Below are 26,974 nucleotides of genomic sequence, written 5' to 3'. Positions count from 1 at the left end.
TTTAAAAATTATTTAAAAATAATTTTTGGCTGTGTGTGCGGGGCCTGTGGGAGCCTAGTTCCTTGACCGGGGATTGACCCCAGGCCCTCCGCAGTGAAAGTGTGGAGTCCTAAGCGCTGGGCCGCTAGGGAGTTCCCCTGTTAATTTGTCTTATTTCTATGAAACTATTCTTGCTCCAGAAGGAGATCCTGGCTACAGGCCTCTCCTGCTTGATCTTTTTTTTTTTTAAAAAAATTTACTTTTTATTTATTTTTATTTTTAGCTGCATTGGATCTTCCCTGTGGTGCATGGGCTTTCTCTAGCTGTGGTGAGCAGGGGCCATTCTTTGATGAAGTGCGCAGGCGGTGGCTTCTCTTGTTGCGGAGCACGGGCTCTAGGCCCGTGGGCTTCAGTAGTTGTGGCACACGGGCTCAGCAACTGTGGTTCGCAGGCTCAGTAGTTGTAGTGCATGGGCTTAGGCGCTCCGCGGCATGCGGGATCTTCCCGGACCTCGGCTCGAACCCATGTCCCCTGCATTGGCAGGCGGATTCTTAAGCCCTGCCCCACCAGGGAAGCCCTCCTGCTTGATCTTTACACAGCATGCTAAAATGTGAAGGTGTGGTCTTGCACGTAATCCCATTTGTACATCTACTCAGTACATTTATTTTTTAATTTTATTTTTATTTTTTTGCGGTATGGGGGCCTCTCACTGTTGTGGCCTCTCCCGTCGCGGAGCCCAGCCTCCGGACGCACAGGCTCAGCGGCCATGGCTCACAGGCCCAGCCGCTCCGCGGCATGTGGGATCCTCCCGGACCGGGGCACGAACCCGTGTCCGCTGTATCGGCAGGTGGACTCTCAACCACTGCGCCACCAGGGAAGCCCCTACTTAGTACATTTATTTTGGATGTCTTACACGGTTATCCACAGCACACTTCGTTTTTCCCTACCCCAAAGAAACTCTGATTATCGCTCTACGTGTTAGTCTCCGCGGCTAGACTGTGTTTCCCCTGAGAAGTATTCTAATTATTTCTAGCCCCCAGCACATTGCCTGGTACACAGAACCGAGCCACCGCCAAGGTCTGTGGAAAACGAGACGACAGAACGCGAGGCCTCCTGGGGCAGCACCCAGCACAGTCGGGGCGCCGCCCCTGAGGTAGCGGAGGCGGGGACAGGGGCGACTCACTGGGGCGGCAGAGCAGCACGCGAGGCGTGGGCGTGAGGGGCGTGAGGGGCAGCTGCGGATGCGCGCCGGCGCCGTGGCCGGAGATGAGCACGTTGCTGAAGAGCCCCGAACCCTGGCGCACCGGGCTGAGCATGGGCGGGGGCGTGTAGGGGGGCAGCTCGTGGGCGGGGTCGAGGAGCAAGTGGTCGCCCAGGACGCGCGGGGAGCGCAGCTGGCTCTGGTACAGGGTGGCGCCAGAGTGCGAGGCGGCGAGGTTGGGGGTGTAGGAGGGCGGAGGCGGGATGAAGAGCGGCTCCGGCCGGTGCCGGAACTTTTTCTTTTCCGGCGCGGTCTTGAGGGCTTCCTCAGCTTTGGCCAAGCCTGGCTGATGCTTCTTGGGAATTTCCTACAATGGGAAGAATGGTCCGATTCAAATACTTGGGCTTTTCCCACAGGCCCTTTCCACAGGCTGAGGGAAGGGGGACTGCTGTCCTAACGGGGACCCCTCCCCGCTTCCACTCGTCCGACCCCAGCATCCTCCGCCTTCAGAAACGGCCACATCCACTTCAGACAAGGCGAGACCTGGTGGCTTGATTAGGGAGAAAACTTTGGTTTTGGAGGAAATCCCTCATGTCTGGAGAGGGATGGGGGTGGTAGGAATAGTGGGTGGGCAAGAAAGAATATATTCACATTCTTTATTGCTTATCACTGCATTCCCATCTGGTGAGTGGAATCCAGCTGAGTGGGCCCTTTAATTCCCCACTGCTCCCCGGGGACTGACATCGGGGACAGATAACACATGTTCTGAGGCGGCGACAGAAGAATCTATTCAGGGAAGCTGGGCAGAGGCTGTGGGGCAGGAAGAGGGGGTCAGGCCTTGGCCAAGGCTCCCAGGGCCAGTGACCCACACTGGGCTCTTCTTCAAGGTAAACTTAGGGTTGAGGAGAGCCATCCCGGATCTTTGAGGCCCGTCTCACGTGCTCTCCTAGAAGTGGATCTGGTGAGCCGCCCCGCCTCACCACCCCTCATTACTGCTCCCAGCACTGGTGGCTTATCTGTGGCAAACCCTTCTCGTAGGTTGGTTTCCTGTCAGCAGGGTTAGTTTATTTTATTCCAGCAGAACCAAGCATCTTCTGGAAGGAAGATCTGCCACATGGATACAGATATACTAATAAGTAAACACACGCACGGAAAGAGATAAGCAGGGCATGCCAAAGCCAAACACAAACAGTCTTGGTTGTATGCCAGCATCAGCCCAGAAAAACCGAGAGCTGGGTGTGGCTGGAGAGGCAGCCGTGCGGTTGGGAGGGGCTGTGAGGATACCTGCAGAAAAGTTCTGGGCAGTTCTGTGGTCCCCTCCCAGGCCCTGCAGGCCAGTGCTCGTCACAGCTGTGGTCCCTGGCAATCCCTGTGCTCAGGGTGGCGCCTGAGTAGGAGGCAGCAGGGGGTGATGGGAAGGGTCGGCCATGGTCACGTGACCAGCCTCCTCCAGGCCATGTGACCTGCCCCAGTCACCCCTCAGCTCTGGGCTCCTCCCCCTCAGGGCCCCTTCTGCTGCCTTCAGCACTTCAGGCTGCCCCTCGTGCCTCTCCCTCAGCTTCATCATCTTCTGGGGTGCCGTCCCAGCCCCTAGGAGGGGAGTCTAGGGAAGCAGAAAGGTGAGGAAAGGGGAAGGGGCAGCGGGGACCCCCAGGCCCCCGGGGGGCTCTCCTTAGGTCAGAGAGCCCCAACCTGCTTCCTTTCCCCACCAGGGGGCTCCTCACCACCTGAGGCTGAGGTGGAGAGAGGGGGCTGAGCAATGGGAAGAAGGTGCACGTGCCCCCAACTTGGGGAGCCATCCTGACACTTCACACCGGGTTCCTGGGTAACGGATGGGGTCACCTGAGGACCCCGAGTGACTTCAACCCTGCACTGGGACCCAGACCTCTGACCACAGGGCCAAAGGTCCCTTTCGGGCTCTCTCTACGAGCCTCTGGGTTCTGTTACAACAGCTCTATTCTGGGACTTTCCAATCCTCCAGGCAAGGCTCTGAGACCCTGGGCCAGGGAAGGCCCCCGGAATATCAGACCTGGATGTCAGGTGGGAGGAAGCATTTACAGAGTTCCAGCCAAGCTGGAGACAGGGCCAAGCGCTGAGAGGTTTTAAAAGCTCCCCAGAGAGATGACAGTCACTGAGGAGGCCAACACCACCCCCGCCCCCCAAACCCAGATCAGGGAGAAACTGAAGTTCTGAGAGGGGAAGGGTCTCGGCTGGCTGCATCCCAGATGGCCAGGAGCAGGGTGGGGATTAAAACACAGGGCTCCTACCTGGACATTTTGATTTCTTTATATTCAGTGTCAGGACCCTGCTCACACTTACTCAAGCCCTACCTACACGCTTCCATTTCGGCTTATCTCCTCACAGTATGTCTCTCACCCTTCCCACAAAACCAAGTTCACCTCTGCCTTGGAACTCCCCTCGTGACTTCCCTTGCCTCATCCCAGTCCCTAATGACCTTAGCTCCCCAGGTATGTCCCCCACCGGCCACACGCAGGGCATTGCTGCCTTGCTCTGTCTTGAACTGGGGCGGGGCTGCTGCCTGGGGCTCTGACCCCTGTGTGACTACGATCCTTACTTCCTCCAGCTTCAGGGTGAGAGTTTCCAAAGGGTAGAAACAGCATCCCTCCCACCAAATGAGGAACTTCCCTGGGCAAAGAGGGGGCTTGGCTGTGTCGTTTCATCTCTCTGCCTGTTGCTGGCCCCCAAGACCTGCCAGCTGATGAGAATCCTCGCCTCCAGAGGTTGTCCATCTGTCTTTCCTGGATTTTTCTAGTTCTCTTAATTATCCTCCTGATCCCTATTCTGGCCCAACCCCACTCGTGTCTCCTGGAATCCCAGCAGCTAGCTGCCTATTCTGTGAGGACAAATGTGACTCAGCGCACTACTCTGTGGGGAGGGGACAAATCTGATGTGGTGAATCACATGGGTTACAGCCTCCCCAGGGGAGGGGTGGAGGGAGGGAGGGGGGGGAGGGGGACAGAGAGAGAGAGAGAGGGAAGGAGAGGGAGAGAGATCTCTGTCCCAGAGCCAAGCTAAGCTGCTTGGGTGATGTGCTCGGAACTTGAGAAAGAGAAGAACAGTGAATAAGAAACACAAATCTCTTTGCTTTCTTGAGATTGGGGGGTGGGTGTCTCAGGGGAATTACTTTGGGAATCTTAATGAATCCGGTCCTCTGAGGGTATTTATTTACACAGGGGTGATACTGAAAATATTAAGCACGTGGTAAGGCTGACTGACCATCAGAATGGATGCCAGCGCTACTGCCTGGAGGACCTGCTGTGCCAGGGGTTGCCTCTTTGGTTGCTGGATCTGGGGAGGTCTGGAGATCCTGGGGGAGGGGCCAGGACCCTGGGCAGTAGCTATTTATTATCTGGGACAGTACTTCCATATTTTAATAACTGCGATCACCAGCTGAGTTATCACCTCTGTTTAATCTAGGAACATCTTCGGGTCTCTCAGAATCTAACCCAGACCATTAGCCTGGTAGAGTGCCAGGTGTTTACTGGGTGGCACGCAGTGCGGACACGGATGGGATTCCCAAGGTGGCCGCGGGGGCTCAGCCCGGAGAGGCCAAGCCACATCTGAGCTCAGGCCAGTGGCCCTGGCAGAGCTGTCCCCATCTCCAAGAAAGCAAAGGGATGTCCCCACCCCAGGCAGGCAGGGCAGAGCAGCAACTCACAGCAGGCGGGTGGGGGGCAGCCCCTTGGGGTGAGTGTGGGGGAGAGAGGGTCATCCTCACGAGCACGGGCATCTCGTCGTCCGACATCGAGCTGGCTGGCTTGTCTCTGGCTGAGGGGGCGGCAGCGACGCTGTTGGCGAAGCCCTGAGAGCTGGGCTTGGGCGGGAGAAGCTTGACAGGGACAGACACGGGCATGACCATAGGCGTGAGGCTTTCCGCCTCGGGTGGGAGCTGCGGTGGCGGCGGAGGCGGAGGCGGCAGTGGCGGCTGAGGCGGAGGCGCCGGGGCCTTCTCTCCTTCCTCCTACACAGACAATAAAGGCTTTGATCCTGGGCTGAGAGCAGCTCTCATGGGGGGGATGCACTTTGCTCTTCCTGAAACGTTCCTGGACATCACACGTGGGTGACAGAGAACCGCTGCAGGGTGGCTTCCTTCCTGCCAGCCTGAGTCCCTCAGCTCCAGTGATGCCCGTCGGCAATGGACAAGGCACTTGATTTTCTACATTAAAAAATCTTGACCGTGTATCACTTGTATATTAAAACAAATAGTGAAGAAAAATTTGTGTGTGGCTGTCATTGCTTTTAAAGAAAAGGACATGGACTTAGAATCAGACCAAAAAAACCACATAAGCTCTTGTGCAGGGCCTTTTAATTCTGTGGGCCTCAGTTTACTCATCTGTCAAATGGAGGAAAAGCTCTTTTAACTGGCATGGTCGGGAGACAGAGTGACCTGGGTCACATCAAAGTTTTTGGTGAACAGAGTTAATCCCGTAGACTTAAATTAAGATTAACAGCATTCAAAGAATTGAGAAAGTTCTTTGAATTTTAATCTAACTCTAAAACTGCATGGGTAGTTCACCACAAGGGTATCCTACCTGGATAATCCTAAGGGCATTTAAAGGTCTTCGGATGCTAGAGTCTACCACTAGTGCCCTGGTGAACAGAAAATGCTGGCTGGGAGCCCGATGGTCACACTAGCTTTCCCTGGCCATTGACTATGGATCTGGAAGGCCCAAGGGACCCTGGTCTTGAGTACTTCAAGGAGCAGAAGTTGAAAACAATAGTGCACCAACATGTTTTCTTTGCTGTCTTCTCCAGGAGCTGGAGAGGCTGGGATCCCCTAAAAGGATTTCTACCACCTCAGTTCTGGACTCTTGTTCATGAAGCCAGTGGAAGCAGAGACTGTGTGACCTGGCTGGCTCCCAGCGTCAAAGCTTGAGTACTTTCGTTAGGGAAGGGCTATGCCTCCTCAGGTTCCCCGAGTGGGGCTCACATCACTCTCTGATGGCAGCGAAGCAAAGCAAGCAGCACATGGCCTCGGAAGGACTGGGGACTGACTCCTCCTCACCTGTTTGAGGCTGGGGGAGGCCCTCATCCCCCCGTGGGACCGCATGTGGCCGTTCAGGGCAGGCAGACTCTTGAACTCCTTCAGGCAGATGGAGCATGTCAGCTTGTTCTTGGCATCAAACTGCTCCCCAAACACTCCTTTTGGTTGGCCACTGCTCAAGGGTAGGACCAAGTGGAGAGGACACACACATTGATGACGGGAAACAGTGACTCATCACAAGACCTCACACCCTACAATGAACCCATTTCATTCATCCAGAGCTCCCACGGCCATGGCCCTACTTGTATTACCCCAATTCCCTTCAGAGAACTAAGCCCGATTTGCAGATGGAAAACTGAGGCTCAAGAGTAGGAAAGGGCGTGCTCAAGATCATGCAAGAGTTGAACCAAACGTCTTTCTTCATTCCAGGCCTTCAGGTGCTGGGTTTTTTCCCACCTCTGGCTTATGACCCTTCTAGAATCAGCTTCGGATCTCCTCTTCCAGAAGTCTTCCCTTAGACATATGGGTCTCAGTCTTCTGGTTCAGCCTCCAGGTTGCATGTCTTAGTTTGTAAGGTTCTGGCTAAGTCTTTATTTACCAAACCCATGAGGGGAGGAAACAAGACTGTACTATTCACTGGGGCATCCTCATAGCTTAGTTCCATGCCTAGCACACAGTAGGTACTAAATAAATACTTACTGAATGGACAGAGGGCAGAACATGGGCTTTGGAGTCTATCCCAGCATCCCTACTTTCTTGATGTGCAACCTTAAGCTCTCTGAGCCTCAGTTTTCTCATTTGTAAAATAATAATGATAATAATAGTTAACAGTGGTTGAGTGCTTACTATGTGCTAGGCACATGGTAATCACACCAACCCTCATGAAGCTACTTTTATTACGTATGATATAAAGTAATAATAAGCACTCAAAAACAATAGCTGCTATTATTATTCTTATAAATTTCTTTGAGGAATTGGCTTTGAATTTGGAAATGAATCATGAGACAGTTCAGGGAAACCTTCCAGTCTCCCAAAATGCCAACAAGCCTCCATGCATCCATCCTACCTTGAGTCAGGGGACCCTGGCTGGGCTCTGCCATCAGGTAGGTGCATCTATTTTGAGCCATGCAGGACACCAGAAGAAAGAAGAAAAAAAACAAATGTGTTTCTGATGGGAGGAGTCCTTGAGCGGCGGGAACCCCAGGGCCTGCACACTTCTAGGATTCTTTCCGCTCTCTGCCTCACGCTGACCGGGCTCACAGATACGCACGCCCTTGCCCTTCCACACCTGAGGCTTCCAGATTTCTTTCCCCTGATGTTCCCTGGCTTGGGGCCACGCCCCCTCACGGAGCCCCACCAGCCACAAGCCCACTGGGACTCAATCCCCCACCTCCTTCCTTCCTGTTCTCCCTGTCCACCTACTCTGTACACAGACAGGCTCCATTCCCGGATGGAGGGCTGGACGACACAGCCTCACGCTGGGAGACCTCAGCTTTGGCCATGTCATCTTATTCTTATATTCACAAAGTCTCTCAGTTACTACAGGCCTGAATCTTAAACAAAGCAGGGTCAAGGGGACTTTATGCCTGGTCTTCAACCTTCATCGGAGCCCTCTCTCCATCTACCCCAGTCCTATTCAAGGTGCCCTCCTCCCCCGACCTTGTTGTCACTTGAGTGGAGCACTTGGGACACCGCTAAGGCCTGAACGGTGCCCAGGACACAGTAGGCAGTTTTGTGATCAAATACATTTTGGAAATAATCAAGGGTTAATAACCATCACCCTCAGGCTGAATCTGGCCTGCAGACATGGTTTGCCTGGCTGGACTGTTTTAAAAAATCCTAAGAATGTCATTAGATGGGACGTCTGCTCTCTAGTCCACACAGTCCTTATCATCTCATACCAGGCCGTTTTGCTTACTGACTTTACCTGCCTGGATCCTGTGGGCAGCTAAGGTTTTCACCTCTGCAACTACACAAGGTATCCCCCTGGGGAGATTTGTAGTGCACATGAGCATATTAAAGGCTCTGAGAAGCCCAGCAGCACTGCAGCCTGTTTCACTTTAAGAAACCCCAAATTTGTTTATCCAGAGAACCCATTCCCCTCCTCCCAGCAATATCCATTCAACATTCTACGGAACTCCTATTCTGGGCATTAGACTTTGAGATATGCTATCATAATGTGGTCTCCCTCCCAAAAGGGGAACGATTTCATAGGAAATTCCCTAAGGATACAGACTTAAGGGGCACCAGACACGGTGGTGGTCCCTGGGCACCTGATCAGGCCTTGACCATTACATGCATCATTCAGGACCTGATATGGTGTATTGGCCATCTCCTTAGTGAGATTGTAAGCTCTATGGGCAAAGGACTGAGTCAAAATTGCTTTTGTATTCCACAGCGTCTGGCTAACGTTTGTGGAATAAATAAAGAACAGAAGTGTTGGAGGGGTTTGGAGAGCGGACTGGGCACTGCATAGACGCAGCTCTGGCTGGCCCATGGGCACACTGAGACACCAGGAGAAACAGCCACTGTGAGAATACCTGGGGCCACACGGCACTGGGAGACGGCTGCTGGTGCTGAGGCCCCATGTTGTTGAGGTGGATGCCACTGGGGGACAGGAGCGGCCGGTGGGGGAGCACACTGCTGACCCGGTTCAGGTCCGAGCTTGCCGGGTCACCCATTCCTGTATCTGGAGGCCCCAGGTCCCCATGGGAGCTCAGCATGGCCTGGGCCTGCCTGTCGCTTGGATAAGTCTTGGGCTGACCGTCCTCAGGCTGCTGGTGCTGGGGCAGGTGGCTCTGCTGGTACATGGGGTGGCCGTAGGGCTGCTGGGGCTCCTGGTAGTAGTACTGGGGCACGGAGCCCAGCTGAATCAGCTGGACAGCGTGCGCCTGCTCCGGGGTGTACTGGTGGGGGTCCCTGTGATAAGAAGGGGGCTGCAGGTGCATCTGTGGCTGCCGCGACTCTGGCAAATGCTGCGTCATGGGCGAGGACTGGTAATACTGAGGTGTCTGCATCGCACCCTGCCGCTGCTGCAGCTGCTGGGGCTGCGCTGGGCGAACCTGCGGCGGCGGCTGCATTTCTTGCGCTGACATCCGCGGCTGCCCGGCTTGCTGCTGCTGCTGCTGCGGGTAATACTGGTGCTGCTGCAGCTGCTGGGACAGCATCTGGGGGGCCTGCAGGGACTGTCCTCCTTGCACAGGTATCTGGGCCAGTGGCTGCTGGTAGTCATAATACGGGTGCCCTTGGCTTGGGTGCGGCCCAAACTGAAGAGCTGGTTTGGACAGCCCGCCAGTGAAACCAGGGTGAGGCTGCTGGGGCACCTGCTGGTAGCGGGAAGGGAGAGCCGGTGCTGGGGGCTCCATGGGCTTCTGGGACAGCAACTGGCGGAGGGCGCTTTCAGGGGCTCCGTCCATCACCGCTGACTGGGTGTGCAGCACCTGGGCCATATTGTTGACCTGAATTCGCAGGTTTTGGTTGGCAAACACCTGGGTGAAAGAGTCTAGCTTGTGCAGGACACCGCTGGTGAGCTTCTGGGTCCGGATCTCGCTGGCCTGGGAGTAGGTGTACTGGTAGCCATCGGTGGGCTCCGCCTGGGCTGGAGATCCCCACATCATGTTCGAGTTGGTCAGGTTGCCACGTAGCTGGACATGGTTTCCAGGCCCTGCATGGCCTGCCCACCCTCCCTGCCTTGAGGTGTCCACTTGGCCAAGCGTTTTGGAGCCAACAGGCAAGCCCAGACCATCCCGAGTGTCTTGAGGGAAGTGGGGGGAGATGGGTGATGCCTGAGGGGCATCCATTCCAGCCCCGGGGACTGTATTCCCATAGTTGTGGTTCAGCCCACCGTGGACGCCAAGTGGTGGCTGTTGGTAGAAAAGGTTCTCACCACCGTGGGCCACGTGATTGGTCTTGTACAGTTGCTGATCCCCCATGGTGCCTGCCTTGATCGTGAACGTCCAGCCACAAAACCATAAAAAATGATCAATGACACAAACCCGAAAGGACTGAAACCCTGAGAAGCAGAGAGAAAGCGTCCACACTACTCCACGGCTGACATGTCCTGACTGTGGCTGGAGCCAGGTGTTCCTGTTGGCCTCTACCACGCATGTGCAGGGCTGGGGGTTTTACATCCTCACCCGGGCTGAGGTACGGACCAAACACCACGGTGGTGAAGAGATGCTGCTCACAACTGCAAGACAAGATGCAAAGGACAGGAGAGGATTTACTTGGATGTTTTGCAATGAGCTACTGTATCTACCACAACCCATTATGGAAATAAACACAAAACAGGAGCCTGGATTAGAAATAGCCAGTTTCATACATGTCACTCCTTTACACTGATTCTGCAGATCCTGACCCCCCATGTGAGATATGAACTCTCTTACTTTCAAGCCATTGCTCCACGGCTCATTAGTTCATTGATTCGTTAATTCATTGTTTTGCTCACTGATTAAGTCATCCATTCTTCTGGAACCCTGCTATTGAAAGACCAGCACTATTCTAGGTCCTGTAGGGGATATAAAGAAGCTTAAGACATTCATTAATCAATTCATCTGGTCAAAAAATACTTACTAGACATAGACATCTACTAAGTGTAAGACACAATGCTAGGAAGTCATTAAGACATGGGCCATCTCTCAAGGAGCTTACAGCTAGAAAAGGCAATTGGCCACATGAATAACCACAGTACAAGGAGGAAAGAGATGCATGTAATAAAAAGGTAAAACATAACAGATAAGGAACGCATACTCTGGAGAGCGTATTTCTAGCAGAAGAACAGAACCGGAGACAGTTTCAAGGAAAAGCAGTACATGTGTCAGTACACAGCTACCTGCCTCCTTGGGGTCCCTGCTCAGGGAAACATCTGTGCACAGTGCTGATCACCTGGTCGGAAGCCTATGATGTGGCCTGACTCAAAAAAATAGGCTGGGCCAATCAGATTCCCTCTCTTAGAAACATGAACTAGGAAATTTTGAGTGACTGGTCTAGTCTGATTTGAAGCCATACAGGTTCCTCTGTGAACTTCAAACTGGGGTATGTCAACCCCTGGGAGTACACGAAGACTTTCCAAGCACTATACACACACATTCAAAGCCTTAAGAGAATCAATTTCCAGATCCTCAACTTCCATAAAAACCCTTTTCTAGAACTGATGGGTGACAGAATTGCAGGACATCTGGTCCTGTCCAAAACATCCGTAAGACACTGGGTCTGTAAGATATCTGGTCCACGTCAAAAGGTCCCTGAAATTTGGTCTTATCCAAAATGTCCATAAAGCATATTTGGTCCATGCCAAATGGTTTTGGACAGGACCAGATGTCTGCTAACCAGTGACAGAGGTTCAAGTTGTCCTTTTACACCTGCTCTTTCACAACAGCCCTCCTCCTTTACAAAAGAAAGACAAACTTCTTACTCATTCCATCCCAAATCTTAACTGGGCTTATGCCCCAGGGATAACTCCCCCAGCCGCCACACGAGAGGGCACAGAACATTGAAAGTGAGCAACACTAATAAATAAGTAGTAAATCTTCTTTGCAAGCTCGGTGGTTTCCAATTCTTTTTTTCATTAGGAAGGCCTAATATAAGTAATTAAAACATAATTGTTAGCGATAGATCACTGTGATTTTTGGTACATAACTCAGAAGCAGATCAAGAACTGAGTTGACCCTGCTTTAATAAAACTTGTATTTTTATCTATTAGTTTATGTGAATGAGGGTTTTTCAGTGTTTACATCTATATAAATGAAAAATGGAAATACAATTGACGCTGATCCTTGTCTCATATCTCATGCAACAAATAGTATTCTTCCATGGATAAATAAAAAAACAGAAGAGATAACCCGGCACGAGCAAGATTTTATCTCTGGACCTGGGTGCTAACTGCACGGGTGCGTTCACTCTGTAATAACCTGAGCTGTACACTCAGACCTCGCCACATACATGCACGTATGTTATACGTCAATAAAAAAATTACTTAGCCAAAACATGGAAACAGCCTAAATGCCCATCAACAGATGAACGGATAAAGAAGCTGTGGTACATATATACAGTGGAGTACTACTCAGCCATAGAAAAGCACACCATAATGCCATTTGCAGCAACATGGATACAACTAGAGATTATCATACTTAGTGAAGGAAGTCAGAAAGAGAAAGACAAACACCATATGATATCCCTTATATGTGGAATCTGAAATATGGCACAAATGAACCTATCTACAAAACAGAAAGAGACTCACAGACATAGAGATCAGACTTGTGGTTGCCAAGGGGGGAGGAGGGGAGAGAGAGGGATGGACTGGGAATTTGGGGTTGGTAGATGCAAACTATTACATTGAGAGTGGATAAACAGCAAGGTCCTACTGTATAGCCCAGGGAACTATATCCAATCTCCTGGGATAAACCATAATGGAAAAGAATATTTTTAAAAGAATGTATATGTGTTTAAAACAGTCACTGCTGTACAGCAGAGATTGGCAAAACACTGTAAATCAACTATACTTCAAACGAACAAACAACCCAAAAAACTCCCAAAAGCAAACAAAAGAACAATGTATTTACATGAAAAAAAATTACTTTGAAAAGTCTCCAGCATCACCACCTAACGTACATTTTCAATGTAATTTTAGTTTTTATGTTTATTAATTATTTATCCAAATTAGAATATATTTTATGTTGTTTTGATTGCCTGCATACTATTAATAATCATAATTATACCTCAAACACGAAGAAAATCTTAGTATTTAGAACTTTCTGATTTCAGGAAATTTAAAAAGTTTTAACTTCATATGAAATTGTTACAGTGAAATGTGACCGGGAAACAAACGACAGAGTTTTAAGCACAAAAACATATTACATATATTACATTAGGGTAAAATTCCAGAGGGGAAGTGAAACAGAAGTAAAATTTCAAGGAGAAAAAGGAACACTGACTATTAACAAAGAGCGTGTTCATGCATTTTTAAAATGGATGATGGTGGGTGTCAAATTCCTATGGTGTTTAGATTCCACTGGATACATTTAAAACAGTGATGCAATCGTTTTACTTAAAAATCTCAGTGTTTACAATATACTGGAAATTGCATCTTTGGCAGACGTATAATAAAAAATGTAGATGTAAACTTAAAAATGTGTGAGAGGGTAAATGGTTTTACAAAATCCTTTTATGGGGGATTTTAAGCAGAAAGTTTGAAGACCACTGCAGTAGGCCTCCTCCAACTGGGAGCAAGCCTGAGTTGGTCTCTGTCCCTTTCGGAATGACAAGAGAAGGAGATGGACATTCAAGATGGGGGGTTTGGTTTGGTGGAATGAATGCTGGAACAAGGGAAGCAGTGGTATGGGACAAAGGTTGGCCAAAGATGGCTGGAGCAGATCCTGAAGGTGAAGTGATGCGGTGAGCCTTGAGGACTCCCAGTGACCACTCCCAGCTCAGAGGGTCTGAGCTCCTGATCAGCTGTCTACTCCACAGTTCCACTCTCAGGTTCAAAGCAAACTCATTATCACATCCCCCCAAATGGATGCTCCTCCAAAGTCTCGCCCTTGACTCTTCCTTCTCTCTTAACCAACCACCACAACCCAGCAATTTACTTCCTAACGTTTTCTTAACTGCACCCATTTTTCTCTGGTTCCACTACTATAACCCTAGTCCAAGACACCATCTCTACCTTCTGCACTCTTCCAACAGCCTTCTGATTGGTCTCCCTGATTTCAGTCGTGTTCATTCTCGAGACAGCAGCAGCAGAATAAACTTTTCCAAACATAACTCTGCCTCCATCAACCCACTGTTTAAAACCCTGTCATGGCATCTTAGCAGCCTTAGGTTAAAGACCAAAATCATTAACAAGGCCGACAGGGCTCCGTGGGGTTTGTTCCCAGCCTCACGATGTACCCCTCTTCTCCTTGTTCTCCAACACTTCCCCATCCCCACCCCCCAGCCACTGTGGTCTCTCAGTTCCTTGAACCTGCCAAGCTGCCTCCTACAACAGGACCTTTGCACATGCTGGTCCCCCAATTTGGAGAGCATTCCCCTTCCCCACTCCAATTCCTCATCCAGCCAAGTCTTGGGCAACCTTCAGCTCTCGGCCCAAACTATACCTTCTTGGAAAGTCTATCCTGACACCCACCCCCAAAGCTACATCAGGGTCATTTCTTTTATGTTCTCATAAAACCATATTTCTTTCCTTCAGACCACTCTTCTCAGCCTGTAATTGTACTTCCGCCAGTGCAATTATTTGATTAATGATCTTTCTCTCATTATGGCAGGGACCAAGTCTGTTTTGACCTATGATTCTATTCTCCAAATCTACTGTAATTCCCAGTATATGGTAGGCCCTTTGATAAGAATTTGTTGGTGGAATGGTAATACTGTTGAATGAATGAATCAATAAATGAAAAAAATAATAATGATCAAGCGTCCCAATGAATTGATATACAGAAAAAGATATTAAGTACAGGCGGAGCAGATATTAAATTCTCATGAAGAATAGTTTGATTTTACCTGGATCCTGATGGACAAATAGGGTTTACAGAGGTGAGGGGACCAGGAAGGGTATTTCGGCTGAGGGAACAGCATGCACTAAGGCATGGAGTCAGGTGCAGGGGTCCATGCTGGGGACCATGTCCTTGTCAGGAACTCACTGATGATCAGGCTGAATTTGTATGGTCAGGGATAATTGTGAGGCCTTAAAATGATGTCCAGCAGTGTTATCCTGTGGGTATTAGGCCAGGCTGCCTGGCTTAAACCTCGCCACTTAACCTTCCTCGAAAGCTTTGCACCAAGTCACTTCCTCCAGGAAGAATTACTTGTTGAAACTCATCAAACTCTGATGATGATCTGATTCTGCGTTCCTCCATCATGCCCCTGTGGGGGGAATGGAAGCTAGATAACTTTACTTCTGTTGACCTGTCTGCTTTGTTGTGTTCCCAAACTGCAGGGTAAGAGAGATTACTTTGTGTTCTGAGTTACAGGAATCTATTCTTTATTTGTTCATATTTTCTGAACTGGGAATGTAGTTTATTTATAAAGAACCCTAGAAAGTAGGGAACCCTAGGAAGTCAGAGGGGAGCTCCCAAAGTGTGGTTCCCAGGCCAGCAGCATATAACATCACCTGGGAACTTGTTGTAAATGCTGATTCTTGAGGCTCACCTAAACCCACTGAATCTTGGGGGTGGGGACCAGCAGTCTGTGTTTTAATGAGCCCTCCTGTTGAGTTTGATGCCCTCTCAAGTTGAAGGCTGCCTTAGAGGTCAACTCCCCACATTCAGAGGAACAAGTTGAGGCCCAGAGCTGTAACTGCTGGACCTAGAACAGTACCTGACACACAGTAGTAGGCAATCAAGAGTCATATACTCCTGCCCTGCCACAGAGAACTGACTTGAGGACACGGCGGGGGAGTGGGACACCGGCACAAAGTGAAAGTGGCATCGATATATATCCACTACCGAATGTAAAACAGCTGGTGGGAAGCAGCCCCACAGCACAGGGAGATCAGCTCGGTGCTTTGTGACCACCTGGAGGGGTGGGATAGGGAGGGGGGCTCAAGAGGGAGGAGATATGGGGATATATGTATGCATATGGCTGATTCACTTTGTTGTACAACAGAAACTAACACAGTATTGTGAAGCAGTTATACTCCAATAAAGATCTATTAAAAAAAAAAAAAGAATCATATACTGAATGAGAGGAAAAACGACCTCCCTAGGAAGATGTACGAAGGTAACAGCAAGACCATGTGCTACTTATTTTACATTAAATTTATGTATTTTTTGAATAGGTACTATATTCACATGGTTCAAAATTCAAAAGGTATAAAAGAGCATACAAAAGACTGGAAATCATCCTAAATAAATACTTGAAAATAAAGTGAAAAGTTAGAGCAAAAATTTTAAAACAGGTATCTGCCCAAAGTCTTCCTCTCAGCCTTGTCCCCAGATACCCAGCCCCCCTCCTGGGACAGTCACTCAGGTTCCTGTATATTCTAAAGATGTTTTATGCTCATACAAGAATGCTTGTACACACCCCCACCCCTACCCCCTTTACACAGGCAGTAGCACACAGTTCAGCATCTTGTCAAAAGGCTGTTTTAAACATATCATTTTAAATCTGGAAACTGTTCTTCTTGGTGGATTAGTCAATCCCACAGGGCTCTTATAATACCAACTCAAGATTCAAGTCTTTGTTATTTTTCTAATAAGGTAACTGCTTTGCTCATTATGTACAGCACTTCCCATTGGGTAATTGGCACCAGGAGCTTTTTCATTCATGAACAAATTAACAGAACTACTGCTTTCACATTTCTTTGGTCAAGTCCTCCCTTATTAGAGCAAGGCTCCAGGATTCTGGATTCAGTTCGACAAAAAAATTGTCTGCTCAGAATCTGAGATGCTCTCTCTGATCCCCCTGAAGCATTATAGTCAAACGACCTGCTTCGGAGCCCATCTCCCCACTGTCTGTCCAGTCATTCCAAGGCAGGGACAGCATCCTACACATCTTGGGTCCCCAGTGATTGAGACACAGTAGCTGCTCAATAAACACTCATTGAGCTGAAATGCCAAGCCAGACAAATGAGACCCAAAGCACTTCACCCCTAGACTTCCATGCTTCTGACATGGACCAAGGGCCAGAATTTGCTATTTTCACAGGGCCCTACAGTGCCAGGTTCATGGAATGCTGTACATAATAATACGGCTCTACAAAGATGTTTTAGCAAGGGGCTTTTCTGTACAGGGCCAGCTAGTAAATATTTTCAGCTTTGTGGGCTAGCTAGTAAATATTTTCAGCTTTGCGGGCCATACGATGTCTGTCATAACTCTGCAGTTGCAGTGTGAAAGCAGCCATAAACAATATATTAATGAATGGGTGTGGTCGTGTCCTAATACAACTTTACTTATGGACACTGACATTTGAATTTTATATAATTTTCACATGTCAAGAAATAGTGTTCTTTGTCTGATTTTTCTTTAACCATTTAAAGATGTAAAAAACCCTTCTGGGCTCACAGGCTGTATAAGGACAGTCGGGGGCTGGATTTGGTCCCAGCCATAGTATGTTGACCCCTGTTCTAGTGCATCAAAGTTCCCCTCCCCTCCCCCCGCACCCCCCCGCACCCCCAGGGGCACTAGGAGACGGGGCACAGTCTGCAAGGAAGATATCTGTCCAAAAGGACCATCATTTGAACCAGAGAGAGAGAGAGAGAGAGAGAGACGGGTGGGGGGAAGAGAGGAAGTTGACTTTGGCCAACGGCTCGGCAAGACTTGTTTGCTTATAATTCAGAAGGGTTAACACCCTGCTCCCGCCAGACCACCACTGCTTGTTTGAGGAAAAAAAAACCAAAAAGATTTTCCTTTTTCTGACACTGGGCCGTCCTTCAGAGACTATATACACAATTCCCCAAGTGACTTGGCTTCGGTTTTCGTCAAGACTTCCTCTCAGGTCTGTCAAAGGAGCTTAACTTGGATTCTCCTGGGATTCTGCTCCCCAAAAGAGGCTGAAGCCAAGGGCAGTTCTCCAAGACATGGGTTCATGGTTCATGGTCTCCTTTATAGCAACGTTGTTGTTCTAAATGTTTCTGATTAGTCTTCTAAATAAAGCCAGTGGGTGTTTTATAATCCAGTAACCCAATTACCGTGGATCAGTTCTGCCAATGCCAGCGATTAGTGCCGAAATCTTCCTCCGTGTAGAGTGACCTGCGCATCCTTGTTCCTTCCCGCCCCACTGCTCCCTGCCCCGGGTCTCACGCTGACTCTCAGCCCCGGGCGGATTCCCAAGGCTTCCTTTGGACACCAAGAGACACTTATTTCTCCATCTTTCAGTAGCACCCTGTAGCATCAATTGCTTCCTCCGAGCCCCAGGAACCAGGACATGGAAATGGGAGCTATTTCACTTTCTGGTGTGCGGACCCTCACTGTCAGTGCTCTCTCCTCTGGGCCAGCAGTAGTTCTCTACCAGGGAATTAATCAACATCGTCTTCCCCCCGTGACTGCCACACACCGCTTCCCTCCAGCCCTAGCTGGCATGGAGCAGTGTGAATGACGCTGAGGACACAGGGAGAAAAGTAGGGGACTCAGGAGTCTAGGGTGGCTTCCTGGAGGAATGGTCTGAGTGGGCCCTATTGATATATTCCTGGATACAGTTTTTCAAACCACCCGCCTTGACAAATGGCTAGGCCTGGGTGGGGAGATTAAGAATATGGGAGTAGCCAGAGGTTGACGAGAGGTCTGCAGAAAGAAGGGAGGACAACGGAGACACCTGAAGAAGTCACACGTGAGTCCCTGGGTGAGCCGAACGCTGACTACTTCATAATCACAAGTTTCTCCTACGGAGCTGCTGCCAGGAGAATTTCAGGAGCAATGTGACCGTATTCTGAAGACCTACTTTGTGCCAGGAGATCTGACTAGGTCATGACGCCTGGCCTCAAAGCCCAGAGACTGGCATCTGTACCCGACCTTATCCTCTATATTCTTTCCTGCAAACTCACAAGGAAGACTTACTGTGCCAGGACTCTGCTAGGGGAGATGAAGGCCCGCAAACCTGTGTCTTGAGGCCTATAGTCTTGGGGGGCAGGTGCCAGGCTTCCTAAAGATCCATGACATTTCACAAGGAGGAGGCGGAAGAAGGCCTGGCAGGGGGGCGAGGTCACACCAGCCAGGACTCAGGAGGCACCGAGGGCAAATCCTTGCCGCTGGGGCCTTCAGGGAGGGTCTCAGCGGGGTGGCCAGCTGGAGTGGTTTGGGCCAGGGTTGCAGGGAGGATCCTCCACTCCTGCCCCCAAGGACTTGAGGCTCAGGCCTTGTGAATCAGCACTTGGAACTACAACCAAGGAAAGGATCGCCCTCCCTACAGCTCTCCTGGGCAGGGTAGGGCAGGGCAGGGCTGGGAGGTTGGGAGGCTTCCCTCTGACACAGCCCCAGGGAGTGTGGGGTGAAGACAGAGGGGAAGGGGGTGGTTGGCGGGTAGATCTGGCATGAGGCTCCAGCCCCAGCATCAGGGCAAATTATAAACCTAAGAAAACACAAGTCAAGCACCTGAGGGCTCTGCTCCTATCACTCAAGCCCCACACCCAGCGCCCTGGGCCGAGCTGAGCTGCCAGGAGGGCCTCCAGCAGGTCAGCAGCACAGACTGGCTTCCTCTGCAGGGGATGGGAGCAGGGTGGCCAGCACTGTGCCCTGGGAATGCATCCCCAGTGCTGCCCAGGATTCCACCTAGGCTGTGCGGTTAGAGGATCAATTCCCAAATGCAGCAGCTGGCTTGGCTTTGGTCTGTGACCTTGAAGACATTAGACTGTACAAAAAACAAATGCCCCTTCTTTCTGGAAAGCAGCTCACAGTTCACTGGGTAACAAAGTCTGTGATGCTCCCTTGTGTGTGAAATAACTGCATGAAGGTTCTCGTGCTCGGCTGTCTGTCAGTCTCTCTCAGCCCTTCTGTCTATGGTTCAGATGGGAGGTACCCCGGGTTATGACGTCAGAGCCACACTTGGGCATCCTGTCAACACAGGGCCCCATTCTGGGGCGATGCCAAGGCCCTTCTGGCTCAGGGTTCTAAGACTTTGGGGGGAATTCTGGGAGTCAAGAAACAAGCCAGAAAGGAGGACCTCTGAGGTCTGGGGCTGGAGGCCTTCCCACCGGCACTTCTTGAGTCACACCCTCCTCCAGGCCCCTGTGGACCAGGTTCTGGCGGATCATCCTCACTCTGCCCCCACCTTCCCAGCGGGGGTGAACTCTCCAAGGGCAGCTGGAGGCGCCTCTTGCTCATCTCTGGGACCCAGCCCGTGCCTCACATCTGGCACTACGCTAAGCAAGCGTTTGCTTGAGGGAGCCAGACGGAGGACCTCACAGCTCCCCTCACATCCCCCGTCGCCCTGGAGCCCCTGGACTGAGGTCTGACTCAGTGAGTTGGCTGTCCCTGGCGATGTCTCCTTTGTCCTTGTGCCAAGTGAGGGAGGCCGGCCTTCTCAATCAGATGAGAGGGGCACCCTGAGCGAGCTCCCAGGGCCCGTGGGAAGTTGCTGAGGGAGGGGAAGCAAAGGATGAACAGACCCAGGGATCGAACTGGGAAGACATCCTGCAGGAGACAAGCCGATGGGAGCTGCCGAGACCAGTTTTGTCAGGAGGGTCTTGTTCCAAATGATAGCAAGCGCCAAGATCGAGGAAGAATGCCTGCTTTAATTTACAGATGCTTCTGGGAATTCAAGTATTATTACAGAAGAAAGCTGGAAGTGAGCAATCACCTGAGATTCCCGCTGTTGCAGTTCTGTGTGCGATGGTGGGAGGGCCACAGAGCTTGGCTTCCGTCTACCCAACAGCTACTGAGAAGCCTCAGGGAATCAAGAGGGTGTCTTGCCCTTTTCTGGGTTTGCTCCCTCCTCTGGTGATCCTTTATATCCCTCCTGGGAAGCCCCCAAGCCTGTCTGGACTCGCTCAAGACAGATATCCCATTGGTCATTGGCCTTCATCATCTCACTGCCTCAATTTCTTGCCAAATAAGCCTCCCTCGGCTGCTATAAGACCAGAGGGCCGAAGTGATGCATCCACCAGGGGCCCTGGCAGCTGAAGTGAGCAGGCAGACATGGAGTCCCTGGAGCCTGGGGGCCTCGGGGAAAGTGAGGACCAAGCCCTGGATGAAGGATCTGCAGGCCCAGACACGCATCCTTCTGTTTGTGTGAGACGTCACTCCTCCAGGCCAGTCCTCAGACCAGAACCAGACCAGAACCTTGGGTGTTCTATTTTTCAACCAATGCTAGATTTTAAGTTCTTTAGGAGCAGGACTGTCTTCATACCTCTGCTTTCACATCTCTCTCTCCCTTCTCCACTGTGCCACGAGCAGTGTGTCACTCAAAGCAGACCCACTCAGTGTTTATGGAATGCAGCCAACAAGTTTGTCAAACTTCTCTTTCTCTTTTGCATTCACAGGTCACATCTAATTAACTGATGTATCTACAGTAACAAGGACAACGGGCACAAGCAGGTTTGGGAACGTAGCTGATGCTCACTCAGCCCCCAACCTCATTTGGGGCAGTGGGTGCTATGTGTGTGGGCGTCTGGGAGAAGGTGGTGAGGCAGGAGTTGGTTAAAGACGCCTGTGTCTGTATGTGAATGTGCCTTGGGAGCTTTAATACACTACAGAAAAGCATGATGTCAAAAAATCTAAAAAACAATAAATGCTGGAGAGGGTGTGGAGAAAAGGGAACCCTCTTGCACTGTTGGTGGGAATGTAAATTGATACAGCCACTATGGAGAACAGTATGGAGGTTCCTTAAAGAACTAAAAATAGAATTACCATATGATCCAGCAATCCCACTACTGGGCATATACCCAGAGAAAACCATAATTCCAAAAGAGTCATGTACCACAATGTTCATTGCAGCTCTATTTACAATAGCCAGGACATGGAAGCAACCTAAGTGTCCCTCGACAGATGAATGGATAAAGAAGTTGTGGTACATACATACAATGGAATATTACTCAGCCCTAAAAAGGAACGAAATTGAGTCATTTGATGAGACGTAGATGGATCTAGAGACTGTCATACAGAGTGAAGCAAGTCAGAAAGAGAAAAACAAATATCGTATATTAATGCATGTATGTGGAACCTAGAATAATGGTACAGATGAACCGGTTTGCAGGGCAGAAGTTGAGACACAGATGTAGAGAACAAACGTATGGACACCAAGGGGGGGAAACCGCGGTGGGGTGGGGATGGTGGTGTGCTGAATTGGGCAATTGGGATTGACATGTATACACTGATGTGTATAAAATTGATGATTGATAAGAACCTGCAGTATAAAAAAACGAACAAACTGAAAAAACAACTAATACTGAACTTTCTTTGGGTTATCTGTATGGAAATATGTTAACATAAATGTTTCAGACATTACATGAAATTTCTAAAAATCTTATATGTTCTGGTATAATGTTATAAGTCATAATTCTAGTTATTATTTTAAAATGTATATCTCAGAAATAAGAAAATTTCCTTGTCAATTGCATCATTATGAACTTTCCTCAAATCTTTAACCGTGGTCATTTTTAAGTCTTTTGTCATTTACAGACAGTTCTGGACTCTGATGCTTTCGCAAAAATGTTCCTATGAAAGGGTTTCATCTTCAAGGAATTCATGGGAAAGACTCTGACAAGTACAGGTTTCTGGTAACTGACTAAACTGCTGAACTGAATGAATAAGCATTTTCAGAACTCTAATGGAAAACTTGATGGATTCATAAATGTGCTAACAAAGATCAAGATGAAAAAAAAATTAATTACATGGGACTGAGTGAACTGATGAGAATGATTATAATTTTTGTGACTTTCTGTTTGAAGTAAAAAAAAAAAATCCCACAAGGACTCAGAGGCAAAAAGTATACAAATCAATTTTCACTGCAAAGTAAAGGAGCCGTTACGGTGGAGGATTCCTGGACTGAATGTCGATATTATGACATAGTGTGAGTGTGTTTCGTGTTTGGTAATCGCAATCATTGTTGCTTTTGTTGTGGTCATCCATTTACAATGCTTGGTGTCAGTCTATTTATCTCTTGTAAAAATAAAATACAGTGTGTGTGTGAAAAAAAAAGAAGAAGATGTGGCACATATGTACAATAGAATATTACTCAGCCATAAAAAGAAACGAAATTGAGTTATTTGTAGTGAGGTGGATGGACCTAGAATCTGTCATACAGAGTGAAGTAAGTCAGAAAGAGAAAAACAAATATTGTATGCTAACACATATACATGGAATCTAAAAAAAAAATTGTTATGAAGAACCTAGGGGCAGGACGGGAATAAAGACACAGACTACTAGAGAATGGACTTGAGGACACGGGGATGGGGAAGGGTAAGGTGGGACAAAGTGAGAGAGTGGCACGGACATATATACACTGCCAAATGTAAAATCGATAGCTAGTGGGAAGCAGCCGCATAGCACAGGGAGATCAGCTCGGTGCTTTGTGACAACCTAGAGAGGTGGGATAGGGAGGGAGATGCAAGAGGGAAGAGATATAGGGATATATGTATATGTATAGCTGATTCACTTTGTTATACAGCAGAAACTAACACATCATCGTAAAGCAATTATACTCCAATAAAGATGTTTAAAAAAAAAGGAAACAAAAGTCATGATGTCGCTGAATGACACCTTCCTGCACTGTTCTCTGTGCATTTCTGCTTTTTTTTGTTTTTGGTTGCGTTGCCTCGCTTGTGGGATCTTACTTCCCCGAACAGGGATAGAACCCGGGCCCAAAGAAGTGAAAGCACTGAGTCCTAACCACTGGACCGCCAGGGAATTCCGTCTCTGTGCGTTTCATGTGTTAGTTATGTATCTTCAGGTCAGGCACAGACCCTCTGGGGGCCAAGAGCTGGATTCCCCATGGTGCTCAGAGCACAGCTGGGTGGTACAGGGCCTCGGTGAACATTTTCGGACATGAGTGGAACTCTTTTTTCCAAAGGCCTTCGAGGTAGGATTTCTGACAAAGCTGACATCTAGACATCACATTTTAGGAAAAGAATGAGGAAAGGCAGGTCTCTAAGATCTCCTTTAAGTGCCTGTTTAACCCCCGGAGGAGCTGTTTGGGATAGAAACCGCCAGCCTGAGCCCCCAGCTGCTCCTGGCTGAGCTGAACCCCCCCCAACAGTTTAGGGGGCATGTAGAGCCCACTGCGTGCCAACGGGGGAAGAGGCCAAAGCCTATGACTTGAACCCAAAAAGTGTCTGTCTCAGCAGATAACTCTAATCTCCTTCATAGAGGACACCGGGGGACTACAGGTATTTACCACCTCCACTTCCTGACCCTCAAACAAACATCCATCCCTCCACCTGTGCTCTAACTCCTCTCTCTTCACTCATCTTAAATACTGGAGAAACATGGGACCCCCAAGAGCTCATCTCCCCCACTTCCAGTAGGCTATCAATTCCTGTTGCCCCCTCCTCTATAGCATTCCCTGACCATCTCCTCTCATCCCCACTGCCTGATCCATGGAAGAGTCCTTTATAGCTGGTCCTGCCCCCTCCAGTCTACTGTCCACTCAGCAGCTCTGTCCACGCCACCCTTCTGCTTCAAACCACCCACGTGCCCTCTGCCCACAGGAGAAGCATCCAAAGAGCTCAGGCTGGCACAGGGAGCCCCTCATGATTTGGCCTCACCTCCCTTTCCAATGATTTACCCAAGCATTCACCCATATACACTCCGAGCGCCCTCCCCCTCCCACCCATGGAGCCACACAGAATCTCCAGAATACTGGTCCCTCTGTCTAAAACCCCCTTTTTCCCATTCTCCATCTTCTCAACCTACTAGTTTCCTGTTCAAACTTATCTTTTATGAAGGCTTCCTTGATTCTCAGCCATTCAGTGTAACGAGGTATTTACTGAGTGCCCACTATGTACCAGGGGACACCATGAGGGGGTTGCATGACATGGTGTCAGCTCTCGTGGTGTCAGGGGCTTGCCGTCTGGGGTGGGGGGAGTGTCAGACGATGCCAAATCTATGACTGCGATGAGTGGTTATAATAGAGGGCTCAGCAGAAAGGTCAGGGAAGGATCCTCTGTGGAAGTCACGGTGATGCTGCAATCTGCAGGATGAGAAGCACTTAAATAGAGAAAATAGAGTGTGGAAAGCTGCCTCCCAGATAAAGTCAAGGATAGCACAGGCAAAGGCCCTGTGGCAGGTGGGAACACGGTGGACATAGGAACTAAGAGAAGGCCAGAGTGGCCAGGATAGGAGCATGGCAATGAAAATGGAGAGGGGGCAGGGGCCAGACCACCCCAGGTTCTTGAAGGTAAGGAGTTTTATCTTTATACCAAGAGCAATGGGGAACGATTAAAGTGTTTGGATGTGTGTATGTGATGTATGATGTATGTATGTGTGTGTGTGTGCACGTACAAGCATGTGTGACTGATCAGATTTCCATTTTGAAAAGGCCACAGGCTAGACCAGAGGTCAGCAAACGTTTTCTGTAAAGGGCCAGAAAGTATACATTGCAGGGTTCACAGCCAGGAAGCAAAATCGAGGCTATGATGTAGACGCTTACAGAGTAAGAGAAAAAACAAATTTCTACAAACTTTTTGAGGCAACTCAAAATATAATAGTAATCGAGTACAATTTAATGTAAATAGATCTACTAATGAGAAGAATGGACTTATTTTTTAGAGGGATAACATTTTGCTTAACTGGGTTCAAAGTCAGTGCCGCGTACCATCAAATGTTTACATGCACAAGCCATGTTTAGCTCACGGGCTCTACAAAATCAGCCAGTGGCTGGGTTTGGCCCATGGACCATAGTTTGTGGACCCCTGGTCAGAACAGACTGGAGGAGGGTGAGTGAGGATATGGGGAGCGGGACTCGACTTAGCGATGGTCCAGGCCAGGCAGCTTGGATGTGGGTGGTGATGGAGGGGCATGTGGGGGTGAAGCTGATAGGACTTAGTGATGAGATGGCCAGGGGGGTGTGGGAGGGAGGAGTGTCAAGATGATGCCTAGATTTGCATCTGTGAAGACGGAGCACCAAGAAAGCTGTTTCACTGGAGCTGTCACAGAGGCAGCTGGACCGAGGGCTCCAAGGCTCAAGAGAGGTTGGTGAGTCCCCTGACACGGGCAGTAAGTGAAGGCAGGGATGGGAGGAAGAATGCCTGGAGGGCAAGTGAGAATGGCAGGACTCAGGCTGCGTGTCTTTATTACACCCCTTAGAGCACTGGTCCCAGCTGCTTTATCCGCATCCACCATCAAACTGAGACCTCTTCCAAGGAGTGCCTCATCAACTCTGTCTACTTCGGTCAGCATAATACAGGGCACCCACTGGGTGCTAAGGACACAAAAGAGGGAGAGAAAGGGAGAGGAAGGGGAGACCTTTTGCTTCCACAGGCTCACATGGAGAAGACCCCCCCCCCTCAATTCACAATGGAAGCCCACTTCCCATTCCTACCCTAAGGGCTGACCATCTCCCTGGCTAACCTTCCACAGGAGCTGCTTTCCATAGGGGTCATGGGACCTTCCCCAAACACTTAAAATCATTCAAGTGTGTGCGCGCGCACACACGTACACACAAATCTACTCCCCACCAACCCCTGCCACATGATTTGTGGTGATGATGTATTGACAACACGCCCATCAGCTGTCAGCTCAACATGTCTGAATATTATGTTCCCTCACCCAGAACATCTTTTTTTTTTTAATTATAAAAAAGTTAAGTGGCAATCCCACTCATAACAAGGAGGGGAGAAAGGGAAAAAAAGCCACAGGTTAAAGAAAATCAATTTTTCTTTTTTTCCCCCTTCCTTTTTGTTCTCTTTCCTTTTCCTGAGCAGAAGAGTGAGAAGCTCATGGCTCCTTCTCTCCAACAGCCCTGGCACGAGGAGGTCAGTGCTGACATGGAGAGTGACCCGCCCTGGCGGCCGTGGGTGTGTTTGCCTGATGTCAGTGGAGCTCACAGCAGACCCATCCCCCGGGGTCACAGCCACGAATCCTCTGGCCCACGTGGAGTCTCTGGTAGGGACATTGAGGAGTTCATGGGAGGGGGTGCTTGTTCTCATGGCCAACAGTAACGTTCTGGAAAGCACTGGACAAAGCACCGACACCCACTACCTTACTCTGTCCCCACAACAAGCCGGTGAGGTCAGAATTGTTTTCTCCATTTGAAAGATGAGGAAATTCACATGCAGGGGACGATGCACTCAAGGCCACACAATTGTGACAAAGGGTTAAACCTCCAGCCCTCTGATGCCAGGATGAGGCTTCTCTGTTACCGTGCGGTGTCCTTCATTCACCCATCGCAGATCTGAGTAGCATGAAGCTACTTCCCCCTAGCTG

General features: G+C 49.5%; 1 protein-coding gene across 21 annotated transcripts in view; it reads right to left on the bottom strand.

Moving 5' to 3' along the window:
* The window catches only part of TRERF1 (transcriptional regulating factor 1), a 230,156-nt gene that overhangs the window by 30,862 nt on the left and 172,320 nt on the right, over positions 1–26,974 (bottom strand). For 15 of the 21 annotated variants that reach the window (XM_089918716.1, XM_089918731.1, XM_089918732.1 and 12 more), the window contains 5 exons: positions 8,726–10,374; positions 7,252–7,298; positions 6,207–6,357; positions 4,860–5,162; positions 1,163–1,547 (listed from right to left, as the gene is read on the bottom strand). In XM_089918716.1, the coding sequence (XP_089774842.1) occupies positions 1,163–1,547; positions 4,860–5,162; positions 6,207–6,357; positions 7,252–7,298; positions 8,726–10,117 (2,278 nt within the window). In that variant the 5' untranslated portion in view covers positions 10,118–10,374. Of the gene's footprint in view, positions 1–1,162; positions 1,548–4,859; positions 5,163–6,206; positions 6,358–7,251; positions 7,299–8,725; positions 10,375–10,570; positions 10,693–26,974 lie in introns of all 21 variants that reach the window. The other 6 variants (XM_089918725.1, XM_089918726.1, XM_089918728.1 and 3 more) reach the window with 4 other exon arrangements.

Source organism: Delphinapterus leucas, chromosome 10 (assembly GCF_059928025.1).
Source record: "Delphinapterus leucas isolate spDelLeu-1000000601 "Yukka" chromosome 10, BTC_Dleu_Yukka2, whole genome shotgun sequence".
Classification (NCBI taxonomy): domain Eukaryota; kingdom Metazoa; phylum Chordata; class Mammalia; order Artiodactyla; family Monodontidae; genus Delphinapterus; species Delphinapterus leucas.
The sequence above is the reverse complement of the archived record's forward strand: the minus strand, read 5'-3'. Positions and strand labels throughout refer to the sequence as shown.